Source organism: Capricornis sumatraensis, chromosome 22 (assembly GCF_032405125.1).
Source record: "Capricornis sumatraensis isolate serow.1 chromosome 22, serow.2, whole genome shotgun sequence".
NCBI classification, from domain to species: domain Eukaryota; kingdom Metazoa; phylum Chordata; class Mammalia; order Artiodactyla; family Bovidae; genus Capricornis; species Capricornis sumatraensis.
Window position 1 is genome coordinate 32,073,248 of NC_091090.1, and position 17,494 is coordinate 32,090,741.

Here is a 17,494-nt window from a genome sequence, read left to right on the forward strand (position 1 = left end):
CGCATGTTCCAGGAACCAGAGTAGGGTGGGGCCAAGGACGACCCCGCAGTGCGGAAGGCGGACGCGCGTCTGCGTCAGGACGGAAGCGTGAGGGGCGGGCGTAGGGAGAGGGCAATTTCAACTGCGTCACGATCGAATTCGGCCTTAAAATTGCGTTTTTGCTGGACCAGTCACTATGACTTTTCACTCTCATTCTTAGAGTCTGTGTTTTAAGCAATTTTGAAGTTGCTTTTGACCCTGATCCTTTCATTGCGCATGCGCCGGGCCGATTCTACCAACCCTTGGTAAGAAATGTTCTCGAGGGCGGAAGTGGTGGAAGCAGAGGAAAGGGAGGTACTAGGCTGCTTGGTCACGCGCACGCGTTAGGGCCCCCACCCCCAACCAAGGAAGGAGGCGGAAGAAGGTGCCCGGGGGAAGGGGCTGAGCGAAGGTTAAGGCCGGATATCCAATCAGCTGGTGAGTGGTTTACCTGGTTGACCAATGAATTCACGCCTCGCGCAAATTGTCTCGCGAAGAGGGCGTTTCACTAGCACGTTTGGGCGCGTTGGGCGGTGTCCTCGTATAAAAGACTCCGCCCGAGCGGGCAGCCGCCATTCTGGGGTTCGTTTAGAGGTAAGTGTTGCCATTTTGTCGGTTGGTGGGTAAAATTTTGCTCGGAGAGTTGGCCTGGGGAACGGGTCAAACGCGGGTTCAGTTGAGAGCCATGACTTGTATTAAGCGGCTGTATTCGGGGTGGGACATGGAAGTGTTTGGGGACAACAAAAATGGTACTTTTGGGTGTTTTAATAGCAGCCCGTACTGATTACATCTTTCTCCCTTGTGTTCCTTTTATCCCAGGTTTGAATTTTCTCGGAGAAAGACAGGCCGGCCACCAGGAGAAAAGAAACAAGCCGCAGCAACATCTAAGCCCTTGAAAGGATCCAGAGAGAGGGGGGAAAGGGAAAAGAGCAGCCACCAGCCCAACCACTTGTGTCTTCTGCCCCTTCCCACCTATCTTGCCCACCCCACCAGCCCACGCTGCCTGGGACTTGAAATCTGTGGCCGAAGGACCGTCACCACATAACTCCAAAAATAATCAACCACCCACCCTTCCCAAACTCACCCAAGTCCACTCATCCAGCGTTTACTTTTTTTTAATCCACTCAGAACTTTTTTTCTACGACCCCCCTCCCTAAATGGAGTTGGGTGGGGGGGAAATGAATACTGAGTTGGCCTTTATTTTTTCTAAAGAGATTTTTTGATCCAATGAGGCCCCCCAAATAATTGAGTTTTGGGTCCTGGTTGGTTGTTTTATTTTTTTCTCCAAAATTTTAATCCCCTCCCCCCCTGAGCCCGAGGTGCTGACGTCGCAAAAAAATTGGATAGTAAGTGTCGAATTTTCAAAAACCAGCCTTGCAACAAGAAATCAACGTTTCCCGTTGTGAAACCAAAAATAATGAGAGGAAGAAATGAGACCATAGAACAAATAGAGAACTGGAGAAGGACCGATCCGGTCACTTAATCTCCATTAAAAAGGGCCGTTGGGTCTAAAACAGTGTTCTCTCTCCCTTAACCACCTACCTCTTCCCTGCTCTGCCGCAGGCAAGGAGAGGGTGGAGGGAGGGCCTGCGAGTTAGGATTTTGATGGTTAACCCTTGGTAATCCAGCCAATTTCCAGACTGCCAAAGCTATAAGTGTTTGCTTTTTATAAGGAGGAATGGTTACCTTCCTCTCGTTAGCAGTCTTCAAAAGGGTTAATGAGCTCACATACAAAAGATGGTGGATCTTGTGGCCCAGAAGTCCCACTTCTTTGTGTGTGAGACAAGCAGGGCGCTTTTCAATTTGCCAGATTAATAAGCAATCTGTACATAAAGATTGCAGGGTAAGGAGATGGGCGGAGAGAAGTAATAGTTGGGTATCTTTTTAAATGATTGTTAACGCCTCTCAATTTTAATGTAATATGCTTGGGGTATATTTGTGTGGTTAATTTAGGTGGCAATCTAGGAATAAAGATTGCAAGACACTTAATTCAGGGCAAAATATAATCTTAGTGCCAATACATACAAGATTGATAGTTGGGGAGGTAAAGAATGTTTTGTAATTGTTGCAGATTGCATAGGTTATTTAAAAAAAGTAACATTTTAACTTGATACTTTCTGGTCGGGGGAATACAGTTAGAGGGTGGAAAGGTTGGGGGAATGTGGAGTTCAGGAGTATTAATTTTACAAGCCATTTAGTGCAATTGAATGCTATCTAAAAGATTTGTGTCGTTAAAAGGAATTTTTTTTTCTTCCCTGCTTCAATATGGCGACTTTCTTTGTCCTTTGTCTTCCAAGCGGCGTCGCAGGTTGTGTCTTGACCCATTTTTCTCCTGTCCTCCCACCTCAACCCTATTTGTTGAGAGGGGTCCAAGTCCTCCCCCCCCCCCCGGTTCCCTTTATAGGGAAGATGCGGGGGGGGGGGGCGGTGGGTGGTCGTTAGTAGCAAGTTGAACCTCAATTGCAAATTCAGTTCCTCCCCGCAGAAAATTGTTATTTTAAATATTTTAATTGCCTGTATTCTCACAAAGCTCTTATTGATTCAAAATAGGTCAGACTATTCAGGATGGGCTGCTTTTTTTTCTTTTTTGTTTTTTTACTAAAAAAGTTTTTTTTTAATGTAAAGAGCTACCGGCGGAGCCTGGATAGCTTTAAGTTTGAGTCTTCTCCATTACAAAATGGCGTCCCAGCTTCTTTGTTTTTCCTTCCCCGTTTGCCATCTAGAGCTTAGGGCCGCCCTAGAAACTTGGTCAAGGGGGAGGAGCCGCCCTGAAAGGTGATGTAATCAGCTTTCTTCCTCCTTTCTCCACCCTCTCGACACCCCGCCCCCGAGCAGATGCCTTCTGGATTCCTCATGCACGCTGCTGCTAGACGGGAAGAGCCATTTTCCTTATGTTCCTTAACCTTCTGTAACCATTATCTTAAAAGGAAAAAAAAACTTGTAGCAATTAGATCTTGAAGCTGTCTCCTTGGGCAGCTCTAGTTTTTGTATATAAGGATCCAGAGCCTGTTGCTTTTATTTTCACCCTCTCTCATCACTACTGCTTGGAAGTTTTCCCTACTTTAGTTGCCTGGGGTGGAAAACCAAACAGCTGTATTTTAGGACTGGAAGCTTTAGCGGGGGTGTGAGTGTGTGTTGGGGGATCCTGGGGGAAGACACAAAGATGGTGAAACAGGAGTAAACAGCTGGGGCCTGATGACCCTGAAATGTGCCGTTTGTGCTCAGGACTGAGTCCGTCCTTGGGCCTCCTGCGTTTGGTCGATTTGTATAATGGAAATCTGGGGGAGAGTGGGTCCTTCAGGACTGATTTCTAAATGGCCCTTATTCCCGCCTTGGGTCTGGGGGTGAGCTCTTTGTGTTCAGTGCTGTCCCAGTTCTCCAGTTGCTTAGCTCCTTCCTGTACACTGGTACTAAGATGAGAAGTGAATCTTTAGGAAAGGAGGCGGCAGGTGTAAGCTCAAGGCAGGGGGATTCAAGCTACGGTTTCTGGTAAGCAAAACCTTTCTGGTATTACATTTCACAATCTTCATTTCTTTTTTCCAAAGAGCCACCCTTTTTTGAATTTCTTTTTCCTTCCCCTCTAAAATTCCTTAAAAACAGTGGGAAAATGATGTCCTCGTTTTCAGCTTGTGTGGTGCTGTAGCATTAGGTGCATGTTTGAAAACCATGCCCGAGTTGAGGGTGGTATTAAGGGTCTTGTCCCTTTCTTACCTTTCTTCCTCTCAAGTTTTTCCAAGTCAAATCTTAATCAGACTCTACATACAGTTTTCATTTTTTGAAGTCCTGCCCTGAAGCTGTGAAGGGTCTAGGCAGAATTGGAAAGCAATTTTGTACAACTGCTTTGTGCTGACTTGGTGAGACTATAGGGCTAATGTTTTGGGTATGGATTCTCAATGACTCAACGTCTGGATTGGTGGGAGGGACTCTTCCACATGTCCTATTGACCACAAGTTTTTTATCTTTTAAGCAGTTTGCCATGTGCCTCTGCAGCATACCTACCTTGGGAGCTGAACATTCTACCCACTGGGGTTCCTGATCTCTAGTGAGCAGGGGATTATAGTAAAGAGGATCTGCCTTAACGTGGGAGATGGGAAAAAGGTCTTCTAGGGGACCCACATCCATCCTGAGAACGTCGGACAACCTGATCATTAGAGTTTGTGGCCAGAGTTCTCTCCTGGGACCCTGTTCTGTGGGTTGGGAAGTGAATTTACACTTTTATTGAAAAGGCTTTGGAGTAGGGCAGGGGCTACCAGGTTTCCAGAATGATTTTGAAGGGGAGGGACTTTCTACCTGAGAGGTGCAACCTTGCGAATCACCTGAGACATAATTCAGTTCACTGTGGAGACAGACTAGGAAATGCATCAGATGCCTTAGGAAGCAGGGAATGTAAGCTACAAAGCCCTTCATTTCCAGAAGTGCTGAGGCCTCTTAAGTTAAACTTGGACTCCCTCCTTTGAATAGTGATTTTAAACTGGCATAGAATTTTTGTCCTGAACCAATGCAGTTCTGATTCATTGGCGATGGGTATGGAGTAACTTTGCACCTTATTTGATAACTCTTCAGTAAAATTTATTTTGGAGGCAGGAGTTGGTGTCACTTCTGGACTTAATTTTATCTCTGGTAAGAAAGGTAGAACATTGCCCAGTGCCTTGTGTCTGCATGTCTCTGCCAGCAACATTCTCTGAAAGGAGAGCCCAGGTTTAGGACAAAGTAGAGATGATGCCAGAGGTTGCTTGCCCACCACCCTCCTATATGTTCTGCCTTCAAGGAAATCAAAACATATCATGCCCTGGATTATTTTTGTTGCCAGAAAACTTCCTTAAGCTTTCCTTCCGGGATCTTGATATGTTGTGGCACATGGTCACTGCCCCTCCTTTCCTGGTCAGCTCCTTTGCCTTTTTCTGCAGTAGGCCTGTGCCAGAGTTCTCGGCTCTTTCCTTTCCACTTGAGTGCCTTGGACCTTCTTTATAAATGTATTGACTTCAAAATAAGGCAGTTAGGTTGTAAGCCACTTGGGGTCCTTCTAAGTGAGTGAAAGCTATCCTCCCTGAAGAAAAACCATCATGAGAAGATCCACCTAGATTTTAAAGCCACATGATTGTGAGATAAAGTTAAGTTTAATTATATTTCCAGAATATAAATAATAGGAAAACTAGTGCAAATTGAATGTTTAACTTTTCTTCTGCTTTGTTTTCTAGCTTTCCCTGGCTGTTGTCTTTTATTCTTGCTTGTTACAATTGGGAATTAAAAAGTTGTCCCTGGGTCCCATTCCTATTAGAAGGCACTGGACAGAGTTTTTCCATGTGCTCACTGGTTTCTCTCGAAAGAAAGTTCTCTAATCTCCCACCCTCTTAAGCAAAGGAACATTTGAGCTCAGGTGACAGGTTTTTTATATGTGTGTGTGAAGGAAGTAGGGTGAATGGGTCTGTTGGCCTAACTGGTGGTGCAAAAGGGACTTTTCCAAGGTGCTGTGTATTCAGCTCTGGCTTTGAATCTGAGGGCCTAGCTCTATTTAGGGGGTATTGGTTTGAAGTGAAGCTACATGGAAAGCTTTTTGTCAAATGGCATATCATTGGTTACTTAATGATATATATTACTTGGAAGTCACTCTTGCTTTTCCAGGCTCTAGCATATGAGAACACTGTTTTATGTATTGCTTTGTTGTGTGTATGTATCACTTTATAGTGCCTTACTACCTGGGGAAAACTCCTTTATCCCTGTGTCTCTGTGTGTAAGAGTCACCATACTTCAGTGGGTTTGGCCTGTGGACTTCTAGTTTATCTGGTATTGGACTTGAATGTTTTTTCTCTGACCTTAGGTTCTACCTGCCCTTGTGGAGATTGCAGGGCAGTAGCAACAGCACAGTTACCCCAGATTCGCTCACCTTTCTTCTTCTCTCCTTGTATTCAACCCACAGGTTCTGGTCTTGGGAACCAAGTCTCTCCACCACCACCCCCAACCCCCGCCTCTGCCTCTTCTTGGCCTAGGTTGTTAGGACCTGGAAATTTAGCAATTTATTGACTTTTTTGTTGGGAAGAGTAAAAGGTTGAGATTGTTACGGTTGTTTTTCTCTCTTAGCTTGAGACTCAATATCACTAACTGACGTGATCTTAAAAGAAGCCTGCTTTCTGCAGAAAGCATAGTTGTCTTTGTAGGACGCCACTGTTTCCTGTCTTTGTCTTTGCACTGAATGCAGGAGGCTGTTTTCACCTTGCCACCTTCCTACCCAGTGTCGTCTTTCCCAGATGTTGATATTACTAAGGTGCCTTTTCTGCCTCTCAGAAGCCAGTGTTAAGGGGCATTGGGGATAAAAATCCTAATCAGAACCATATTGATTCTAAATTGCCTCTCCTGAACTTGGGTTCTGGCCTAGAAATGGCTTTACTCTTCTCTGTCCCAAAACAGCTGTGTTCAGCTTTTAATTAACTTCTTTTCTAACCTGGTCTAAAGTAGCTACTGAAAATGTAATGGCATTTCCCAGCTTTTGGTTTTATTTGTTCTTTTCTTTTTGGCTTCATGGTTTCTAATTTCAGGCCCTCCTCAGGGATAGTGGGTGGTGGTTTCATTTAGGTGGGGAGTTAGGAGTCCGAGCCTCCTCTTTGCTTTTGAAACCACAAAGTAATCTTGCCCTTAACTTTGAAACAGTAAAAACTTGTGCAGTGTTTGATTCATGAGGGACCTGTTTTTTCAGGGCTTAAGAGGACCTGCTTGATTTTCGTTACCTCCAGTTGTCTGATTTCTGGGAGCCAACCCTAACTCCCATTGGGGAGAGGGTCAGTTTTCAAGTTTTATTTCCTTCTCTTTGACCTATAGCTTAGAATGATTATCTACTGATGGAAACATACCTTATCCTGCCACCTGTGGCAGTTGACTGTGGGCTAAGACAAAAAATAATTGACTCATGAAAGACACTTAACCCAACACCCATGATTGGCCCAGTTATTCTCAAGCTAATAGTTTGGGGGGGGGGCGGTGTATGTGTTGTATTTTAAGGTAGATTCATTAACAACTAAGGAGAAACCATACATAATAAGCAAAAATGCCTTGGAGAGTTGAGTGTTTTGGGAACGTGAACCTTACCTGTTACACATTGTGAAGTTCAGCTATCCTAGGAAGGATGTCACTTGGAGCAAGAGGACAGGTGCTGCCTCAGTCTTCCAGTCTAATTATTATCACTTCAGTCAGTGTTAACACTTGCCAGGGCTGTTTTCTTAGTGGGAACAATGGTCTGTGTTGACTTTTCTTATCTGGGTAATGGTGAATATAGTTGAATGTAGATTGAATAATGAGTCACTGCTAATCTGTCAAATGTAGAGATGGAATTTATTAGAGGCAGTTGGAGCTGTCCTTGCCACGCATTTATTCTCTGTGTTTGTTTTATCCTCTTAGAAAACCTTGATCATGGGTTCGGGTCCCATAGACCCCAAAGAGCTTCTCAAGGGCCTGGATAGTTTCCTTAACCGAGATGGGGAAGTCAAGAGTGTGGATGGGATTTCGAAAATCTTCAGGTGAGTCTGTACCCTTTGAATTTGTTGTGAGTAGGGGATATTGTGTGTTGTAATATGACTAAAGGAAATCAGTCCTGGCTGTTCACTGGAAGGACTGATGGTGAAGCTGAAACTCCAGTACTTTGGCCACATCATGTGAAGAGTTGACTCTGATGCTGGGAGGGATTGGGGGCAGGAGAAGGGGACGACAGAGGATGAGATGGCTGGGTGGCATCACTGACTCGATGGACATGAGTCTGAGTGAACTCCGGGAGTTGGTGATGGACAGGGAGGCCTGGCGTGCTGCAATTCATGGGGTCGCAAAGAGTTGGACACGACTGAGCGACTGAACTGAACTGAATATGACTATCCTTAAAGCACATAGTGAAGTGTGTTTCTGAGGAGTGGGAGTCAGTGGACTAGGATTCAAATCCAATTATGTTAGAACTGGTGATAGTAAAGTTGGCCCCTGGCCCTAATGGCCTCTGGATATTTGGAGAGCCACAGTCCCAAGCGAAGGAAGGAAGCAGAGGAGCCAGGTGACAGGAGTCTTGGTTTGGTTATGTCTTCCCTCAGGAATCCTCACGTTTTCCAGGAGAAAGTGACTTAGGACTGAGTCAGTCCTGAGAGATGGTAGTTGAAGGCAAAGACTTTCACCCGGAAGCAGCATCAGACATGTCCTGTGTGTGAGAGAAGCAGGGACACCCGCCTCCCCGGATTGGAGACTTCAGTGCGTCTCCTCCATTGTGTTCCACCCTTCTAGGGATTTCCACATCTCCCCTAACCCACCCCATGCTTCTGGGGGCCTGTGTGGTCCCCAGCCCGGGAGCAGAGTCCCGAGTTCTCAGGAATCTCCGGGCACTTCTGCAGATTAGACGCCCTGCATTTCTGACTGCGCTTCCTCTTACACAGCCTGATGAAGGAGGCACGGAAGATGGTGAGTCGGTGCACGTACTTGAACATTCTCCTGCAGACCCGTTCACCGGAAGTACTGATCAAGTAAGCGGGGACCTGGATGACTGGGATGGGGAGGTGTAATTAGAAGTGGGGTGCTGAGGCATGGGATTCTTCGGTCTTTGATGGGGGACAAGGAGGGTGAGGTGTACTCCCAAGGCCCAGGAAGGGCATCACAGATCCTCCTGCCTGCCTGCAGGTTTATTGACGTCGGTGGTTACAAGCTTCTTAACAATTGGCTGACGTATTCGAAGACAACCAACAACATTCCCCTCTTACAGCAGATTCTGCTGACCCTGCAGCACCTGCCCCTCACTGTTGACCATCTCAAGCAGGTACCTTCGGTCTTTAGAATCCTGATTCTTCCTTTTTGGTTTAGCCTAACAGATGAAAAACCCATATTCACTCTGATGTGGCTGCAGTCTTGGACCTGTGAGGTAGAATGGTTAAAAAAAAAAAAAAAAAGTAGGACTTTAGAATCAAGATTTGGTTCAAATCTGTCTGTTTTAATAGGTGTGTGACATGGGGCACTGTGTATATCCAAGCCTCAGTTCTTTCATCTGTAAAATGGGAGTGATTGAACCTACCTAAGTGGGTTGATTTAGAGTAAGAATATGTCTCCCAGGGCTTTATAAGAGAGAGAGTGTGTGCAGTGTTAGTGCCTGTTGAGAGACTGTGAGTGAGTCGGTGGGGGTGGTGAGCTCTGAGGGGGCAGCTTTTCCTCCTGTCAGTTACCGTCCTGTTGCTCCCTTTCTTTGATAGAACAACACAGCCAAACTGGTGAAGCAGCTGAGCAAGTCGAGCGACGATGAAGGTGAGGGCCTGTCCTTTCCTAACAACATATATGCTAGTTTTCCCAGTAAACACCCTGCTGTTAGGGCATGGCAGAATCGCGACTCCTTGGGTATGTCTTAGCTTTGATGGCAAGAGATTCTTTCCTTTTCTAAGACAAAGGGTTTTGGAGCTCCTGGCAAGGGTCATACAGTTCTGGCTTTTCTTTTTTGTATTTTTATTTTATTCATTTATGTATTTTGGTGGTGCTGGGTGTTCGTTACTGTGCAGGGGCTTTCTCTAGTTATGGTGAGCGGGGGCTACTCTTCATTGTGGAGCACATGTTCTGGGCGCATGGGCTTCGGTAGTTGTGGTGCACGGACCTAGTTGCTCTGCAGCCTGTGGAATCTTCTGGACCTGGGACCGAACCTGTGTTCCCTGCATAGGCAGGCAGATTCTTTATCGACTGTGCCGCCAGGGAACTCCCTGGCTTTTCTTTAGAAAAGAAAAGGATTTACATCCATCCAAGAGTTCACCCCAGATTTTATACCCAAGGTGTAATCCAGGAGCACAGGATACTAGTTTCCCACAAGTGAACAGTCTTGCAGCAGAGCTGCTCTCCTGATCAGAATATAGGCCTGCTCTTTGTGGGCAATGATGTATTTGGTTCCTTTGGAAAGAGGCTATGGCTTTGGTGTGGTGGGAGCATCCAGGCCTCAGCAGGCCTAGCTGTAGTTCCGTTAGCTGGAGCAGAAAACCTGGGAACATTTTCCAGGATAAACGATCTTGATTTTGTTTTAACTCACATTGTGTTGTTTAAGTGAAAAATATTCCCTGGCTTTCCATCCTTTTATATAATGAGCACTTCACTATTTTTGTGACATCTCAGAGTAGTTTTGTAGGGTTGTCTATAACACAGAAAGATCCCGTTAAATCATTGCCCATCTTTTGATTATCTGTTAGGGTGTATTGGCTCCTCTTTCAGCTAGCTTAATTATGCTGCCTTCATTATTCTGTACTGACTTTAGATACTGAAATTGTACATTCCTTATCAACTGTGTCACTGGACCATAGTATCAGTTGCTCCCAAAAGATGTTAGGATATTATATTTCTTCATTGGGGATGCACTGGGGTTCATACTGCATTAAGTATAGAAGTTACCGGTTTTGTGACTATTTTGAAAACTTGTTTTGATGTTCTACCATAATCTCGTCATTGAATGAGCCCATAGTTGGAACACTGGCCCAGAAAGAGGTCCTGTAGATAGGAGATGTTATTTGCCAAGTACAGAAGGAAAGAAAGGGCAACAAATTTTTCTCCCATGTATTTAGAAATAAATTGTTTTTTATCTTTAAATTCTCTGATCACCTTTTTTCTCTAGATAAACTGTTTCATTCATCCTAAATTGGTCTGTTTTTCATTTCTTTTTTCACTCTTGCAACATCTAATTGATTTTTTAAAAAGCTGTTGTCACTAGCAGCATTCTAGGAAAAAAAGGTTGCCTAGAAAATACTTTTTTAAGAGGATCTAAATGTGCCTCCTTGAAATTTTGCATTAAGTTTCCCTTTAGGACGAGGTAGACTAATACAATTTCTTTTTAAATCTAATAGCCCTTCAGATGCTTGAACTCTGCCCACCTTTCTCCTGATTTTATTGTAATAAGTGGTTAGGGGAAGGGCATAGGCACGGGTTTATTCTGCCATATTCTAGTTTTATGACTTGAATCTCCATGCAGTATGTTACATTACTTAGGCATTTCCTCTTTCTCTTACCTGCAGAACTCCGGAAGTTGGCCTCAGTCCTTGTCAGCGACTGGATGGCGGTCATCCGCTCCCAGAGCAGTACCCAGCCTGCTGGTAAGCTCTTTGGCCCTGATCCCTTGGATTTCTTTCTTTCTTTGCCACTGGGTTGTGGCCTTCCATGCCCATAGCCTGCTTTTTACTTCTGACAGTCTTTCTCTTTGTCTAAATAAAATCCTTTGTTTCTCTTTTTTTGCACAACAGAGAAAGATAAGAAGAAACGGAAAGAAGAGGGAAAGAGTCGAACCACCCCTCCTGAGCGACCGGTGACTGAGGTGAAGGCTGAAACTCGGGCTGAGGAGGCCCCGGAAAAGAAGAGGGAGAAGCCCAAGTCTCTCCGCACCACAGCGCCCAGTCACGCCAAGTTCCGCTCCACCGGTAAGACTGCCTTCTGGCCTCCGGAGGGTCTGTGGGTAGGTACACAGCCGGGCCTACAGACTTCTGCCGTAACTCTGTAGAAGACGGAACTCTAGTGGGTGAGGCGTCATGGGGGTTTATACGGCTTGATGAAGGTTAAGGGGGGAAAGTCCATTTCCAACACCATGTCTTTTCCCTCAGGACTAGAGCTGGAGACCCCGTCTCTGGTGCCCGTGAAGAAGAATGCCAGTGCAGTGGTGGTTTCTGACAAGTACAACCTTAAACCCATCCCCCTCAAGCGTCAGAGGTACAGACCACATTCTGGGTTCTGAATGGTCGGGGTCTGTGGCCCTGAGAGAGAAGGAAGGGGGGCAAGTCTGGTGCTGACGGTTCCCTTTCTCACAGTTCCGCAGCTGCCCCAGGAGATGCTGCCCCTCCGGCAGAGAAGAAATACAAACCACTCAACACAACACCCAATGCCACCAAAGAGATCAAAGTGAAGATCATCCCGCCACAGCGTGAGTCTAAAGTGGGAGCACGCACTTTTAACCGGGAGCCAGCTCTTCATGGGAATGAAACACTTCTCTCCATTTTCATTTGACATCTTGGCGTCCTTTAATGTGTGTACCTCAGAAATTCCCTCCATGGGAGTCGTTCAGAGGATGGCTTAGGAGTGATTTGAGAGATGGAGTTAGGGAGGCTTGCTACTCAGTGACTGGTTGGGGTGCTCCCAGCTATCACATTTGTGGGGGCTGGCTTTGTCACTTACCTGAGCTGTGATTCATATCCAGAGCCATGGCTTGCCTGCCTTTGAAAGAAAGAATGACGAGAATTTCTTGTGCAAATCCTCCTACATACGCTTCCTGGTCACCTTGAGCTTATTGTGTCCAACATTCAGGCAGCATCTCTATTGACCAGTTTTCTGCCCAGGCTTTGTAAGAATAGGCTCATGAAGAGGTCTGATGACGCTATTTTATGTTTTTTTCTTTTGCAGCTATGGAGGGCCTGGGCTTTCTGGATGCGCTCAATTCAGCCCCTGTCCCAGGCATCAAAATTAAGAAGAAGAAGAAGGTGCTGTCACCCACAGCTGCCAAGGTATGGGTACTGGGCAGTAGGTACCGCGACCAGGTAGAAAAGGTACAGGGAAAGGAAGGGCCCAGCAGCTTGGAGTGCTTGGGGAAGGCAAGAGGCGTTGTCTCAGACGTAGACTGTGGCAGCAGCAGAGCGTTGTCAGAGGCGGTCTTCCTTGACAGGAAGTGTCAGGGGATCCTTCCTAGAACCTGAACTGATTGCCCTGCCTTGACCTTGCCTTTCCTGTGTGCCCAGTGACTTCTTTTTCTTCCACAATAGCCAAGCCCATTTGAAGGAAAAACAAGCACAGAACCAAGTGTGGCCAAACCTTCTTCCCCAGAGCCAGCACCTCCTGAGGCTATGGACCCAGAACGTCCCGGGACCCCAGTTCCCCCTGTTGAAGTCCCAGAGCTCGTGGATACTGGTGAGTTCAGAACCTGGATCAGGTTTGGGGGTTCTTTGAAAGGAAGGGACTGGTCTGAAATCACTTCTGCTTCCAGCCTCTTTGGAGCCAGGAGCTCTGGATGTGAAGCCAGTGGAGAGTCCCAGTGATCCTAGCCAGCTGACCCGGAAAGGCAGGAAGAGGAAAACTGTGACGTGGCCGGAGGAGGGCAAGCTAAGAGAGTATTTCTATTTTGAACTGGATGAGACTGAGCGAGGTGAGCGATCTGGTTTCCTCTGTAGGAGGTGGGGTTGAAGGACTTGGTTGGTAAATGGACTTGGTTGGGCTTACTTTCCCCTCTTGCTTTTTTTCTCCTGGGTGATAGTAAATGTGAATAAGATCAAGGACTTTGGTGAAGCAGCTAAGCGAGAGATACTGTCAGACCGACATGCATTTGAGACGGCCCGGCGTCTGAGCCATGACAACATGGAGGAGAAGGTGCCCTGGGTGTGCCCCCGGCCCCTGGTGCTGCCCTCGCCCCTCGTCACCCCTGGAAGCAACAGCCAGGAGCGGTACATCCAGGCTGAGCGGGAGAAGGGGATCCTTCAGGAGCTTTTCCTGAACAAGGAAAGGTGAGCAGGAGGCGGGGGGTCGCTCCCTGAGGTATTGAGCCCTTGAGGGGAACGGGCCTTGAGGTAATCAGAAGAGGGTGGGGTTAGGAAGAAAGTGGAGGGCCTGAGTAAATAATCTGACTGTCATTCTTTTATTTTTTTCTATCACCTGCGGCATTCCTGACAGTCCTCATGAGCCGGATCCTGAGCCCTATGAGCCTATCCCCCCAAAGCTCATCCCCCTAGATGAGGTGAGTATTGCGTGCTGATGGAGGTTGTGATTGTATTAATGCCTCTTTCATGTGAGACAGTCTCTTCATTCCTTGTTGGTCCTGATTGTTCTTCCAGGAATGTTCCATGGATGAGACCCCATATGTTGAGACCCTGGAACCTGGGGGAGCCGGTGGGTCACCTGACGGAGCAGGTGGTTCCAAGTTGCCTCCGGTTCTGGCTAATCTTATGGGGAGCATGGGTGCCGGGAAGAGCCCCCAGGGTCCTGGAGGAGGCGGCATCAACGTGCAGGAGATCCTCACCTCCATCATGGTACGAGCCCCCCTCCTGCCGCTGTCCTGTCTCCCTTGCTCCTCACTTCCCTCTGCTCGCCTCCCCACCTGCTCGCGCCTCAGGGTGTTATCCCTGTTCTCTGTTGACCTTGTCCTCAACGACCTTGCCTTACAGGGTAGCCCCAATAGTCACCCCTCAGAAGAACTGCTGAAGCAAGCAGACTATTCAGACAAGATCAAGCAGATGCTGGGTAATGCTCAGGGCCAGCCCCCGGGCCTGGGCGAGGGGACTGGCAGTGGACTTGGGGGAGCTCGGGTGTTGCTACTGGGCGGCAAGACGCGGGAGGGGAAGTCTGGACAGAGAGCGGCACTCTGCCAGGTTGGTGGGAAGGGCTGGCTGGACGCGCCCAAGCGGGAGGACACCATGCTGCTCTTCTCGAGTCCTCTTGCTGACTGCTTCACTCCTTATTCAACAGTGCCACATGGGCTTTTAGGCCCTGGTCCGATAGCCAATGGTTTCCCACCCGGAGGCCCTGGGGCCCCCAAGGGCATGCAGCACTTCCCCCCTGGACCTGGGGGGCCTATGCCAGGTAGGTGGAGAGCAAGTGGTTGGAAGGGGCTTGTCTGCTGGTTTGGGCCTGGTAACAGCACAGCGTTGACCAGACCTGGGGTGGTTTAGGTTGGGAGATGGTGGTCCCTAGGTATAATTCAGGCAGCTGACATTGTCTCTCCCTTTTTTTCCCCCTCCTAACAGGTCCCCATGGAGGCCCTGGGGGGCCTGGTGGGCCAGTGGGTCCACGTCTCCTGGGTCCCCCACCCCCTCCCCGGGGGGGTGACCCCTTCTGGGATGGCCCAGGTGACCCTATGCGGGGTGGCCCGATGCGGGGCGGGCCAGGACCTGGCCCTGGACCATACCATAGAGGCCGAGGTGGCCGAGGAGGCAATGAACCACCACCTCCTCCTCCTCCATTCCGGGGGGCCAGAGGAGGTCGCTCTGGAGGCGGGCCTCCAAATGGACGAGGGGGCCCTGGTGGGGGCATGGTTGGCGGCGGTGGACATCGTCCCCACGAAGGCCCTGGTGGCGGCATGAACAGTGGCAGCGGACATCGTCCCCATGAAGGCCCTGGCAGTGGCATGGGTGGTGGACATCGCCCCCACGAAGGCCCTGGTGGTAGCATGGGTGGGGGGCACCGCCCCCACGAAGGCCCTGGCGGTGGCATGGGTGGAGGCAGTGGACATCGCCCCCATGAAGGCCCTGGTGGAGGAATGGGTGCTGGTGGTGGCCATCGGCCCCATGAAGGCCCTGGACACGGGGGGCCCCATGGCCACCGGCCTCATGATGTCCCTGGTCACCGAGGCCACGACCACCGCGGGCCACCCCCTCACGAGCACCGTGGCCACGATGGCCCTGGCCATGGAGGAGGGGGCCACCGAGGGCATGATGGCGGCCACAGCCACGGAGGAGGTGAGTGTGCCTCCTGTCCCCCACGTGCAGCTCTTGGGGTCCCGTACAAGTTTCTGGGAGGCCTCACTACTGGGGTATGTCAGGCAGAACACGAGGTCACCTCACACAGTTCCCACATGCCCCTTTTGCCCTTCTCCCAGGCCCCCAAGACTAGGTCTCTGAAAGATGGCTCTCAGGATTCCTTGGACTGGGGGGATGAGTGGCACCGGCCTCTGAGCCTTCCTGTCTAACGATCCCATCCTCATCCCCACAGACATGTCGAACCGCCCCGTGTGTCGACATTTCATGATGAAGGGCAACTGCCGCTACGAGAACAACTGTGCCTTCTACCACCCGGGCGTCAACGGGCCGCCCCTGCCCTAGGCCCCCGCCCGCCCCGCCCTGTGGACTGCAGCCTTGCTCCTTCCACTCTCTTATGGCTTCTGTGAGGCCCATTTCCCCTTCCCCCAGCTGATGAGGAGCCGGCCCCTCAGGGCCCACACGCCTGGGTTCTGGGGGTTTTCTGATCACTGGTGCGCATCAATGTACATATTTTCCTCCAGTCTGGGGAGGAGAGAGACTGGACGGATTCTGTACCCTGGACTGCTGAAGAGGAGACCCAGCTGGCTTCACTCTTTGAGGAGTTTTGCCCTGTATCCCGAGCCCCTTTCCGGTATTGCCCTTCACGCCTGAGAACCTAGAGCTGGTTATCCTGGAGAACACCTCTGCTCTCCTGCTGTGAGTCTTTCCACATGCACACGGAACTCTGACGTGGGATCAGCTGCACTTATGAAATCCTCCCAGCCACGTTCATTTCCCCATGGGTGGGGATGTAAAGGGGTACCGTGTACCCCACTGCACTGAGTGAGAGGGCTCAATCAGGCTGGATTTGAGTTCTGGAACACATCATCCCCACCCCTCCCCGAACATAGGCTTTTTTACATTGAGTCCTTTTCTCAAGTGAGACTTTTGCAATCTTTGAGGACACTCAAGTTTGCGCCTTGGGTGTGCTAGGTTCAATGATGGCAAATCACATCTGCAGCCCGAGAAAGCTTTAGCTGGCAGAGGTGAGGCCATGGCAGTGGTCCACCCTTGCCTGCAGCTCCTTCTGGAAACTGTAAAACAGTGAGACCAGCTTTTCATCAACTGAAGCCTGGCATGCTGGGCCTGACAGTCACACTACACGCACTGCCTCTGGGAGTGAGCGCGCTCCTGCTCCCCACCTGGAACCTCGTAGGTGTGAGGCCTCCAGCTCCCTTGCCCTGTCAGCCACCTCTGAGTCCCCACCAGGTGCCTTCCTGGGTGGATTCGATAATGACCTGTCCTCTCCCAGTCCTCTCCTTCACCCGTCTCAGCATCAGTTGTTTTCTATGAAAACAGTGGGTTGGTTAGGTTTTGTGCAGGGTCTTGGGTTAGAGCCACAATGGATTTGAGGATGAGTATTTTCTTTTTCTTTTGGTTTTGTATATTTTGTACATTAATAATAAACAGTGGAAAGAGAAGTATTTAACCTCTGGTGTGTTTGGACTCTGTTAGAAACCATGATCAGCTGTGGTCAAAGGTTCATCAGTACCTCGAGTGTGGTTTTCAATCCGTTTTTGGTAAGTGAAACACGGGTGAAGGAGTGCTTTGACTATAAATACCACACACACAGTACAGGGTAGGTGGCGTGCAGTTCAATGCTGGGGAGGGCAGAGCTCACAGATCACCTGAACTGCAGGAGGTACAGGTGTGTTGATTCTAGTTGATCTACCAGCCCCGTGACTAGCTTATGGGAGGGATAAAAGTGAAGAAGGAAAAATCCAAGAGCAGTTCCTAGGGAGGGAAGGAAGGAAAAATTGGTGGATTCCTGCAATACGAGCAGCTCCAGCGGAAAAATTTTAGAGTGTAGACAGCTTATTCCCACAGCTCTGCAGTGTAGAGGGAAACAGGCCTGCTGCTAGGTGTAGACTCAGTTACTTTTAGATCTTAAGGCTAGGTATTGAGGGTGTAATTGATGGAGTAAGATTCCCAGGGATGGTAATTCCCTGGTGGTCCAGTGGTTAGGATTCAGCAGTTTGACTGCCGAGACCTGGGTTTGATCTCTGGTTGGGGAG

The 17,494-nt window shown here is 48.9% G+C and overlaps 1 protein-coding gene across 2 annotated transcripts; it reads left to right on the plus strand.

Annotated features, from left to right (window-relative positions):
* Positions 1 to 849: 849 nt before the first annotated feature.
* Positions 850 to 16,822, plus strand: PPP1R10 (protein phosphatase 1 regulatory subunit 10). 2 transcript variants are annotated; one of them, XM_068961111.1, is made up of 19 exons: positions 850 to 1,364; positions 7,408 to 7,526; positions 8,418 to 8,504; positions 8,659 to 8,794; positions 9,222 to 9,273; positions 11,010 to 11,087; positions 11,235 to 11,408; positions 11,589 to 11,694; positions 11,793 to 11,905; positions 12,382 to 12,482; positions 12,738 to 12,882; positions 12,959 to 13,117; positions 13,226 to 13,472; positions 13,639 to 13,702; positions 13,800 to 13,994; positions 14,130 to 14,205; positions 14,431 to 14,544; positions 14,709 to 15,419; positions 15,673 to 16,822. In XM_068961111.1, the coding sequence occupies exons 2-19, from the start codon at positions 7,420 to 7,422 to the stop codon at positions 15,780 to 15,782; spliced, it is 2,775 nt and encodes a 924-aa protein (XP_068817212.1). In that variant the 5' UTR covers positions 850 to 1,364; positions 7,408 to 7,419; the 3' UTR covers positions 15,783 to 16,822. The 2 variants fall into 2 exon arrangements, with proteins under 2 accessions (XP_068817212.1, XP_068817213.1); XM_068961112.1 differs by lacking the exon at positions 850 to 1,364 and having other exon boundaries at positions 7,473 to 7,526; positions 8,269 to 8,504.
* Positions 16,823 to 17,494: the final 672 nt, after the last annotated feature.

What these genes read in the sequence shown, in the direction of transcription:
- PPP1R10 (XM_068961111.1), top strand. Translation starts at nt 7,420, where the DNA reads ATGGGTTCGGGTCCCATAGACCCCAAAGAGCTTCTCAAGGGCCTGGAT. An exon ending in GAAGATCATCCCGCCACAGC is followed by an intron (nt 11,906 to 12,381) that starts GTGAGTCTAAAG and finishes TTTCTTTTGCAG; the next exon opens with CTATGGAGGGCCTGGGCTTT. An exon ending in ACCTGGGGGGCCTATGCCAG is followed by an intron (nt 14,545 to 14,708) that starts GTAGGTGGAGAG and finishes CCCTCCTAACAG; the next exon opens with GTCCCCATGGAGGCCCTGGG.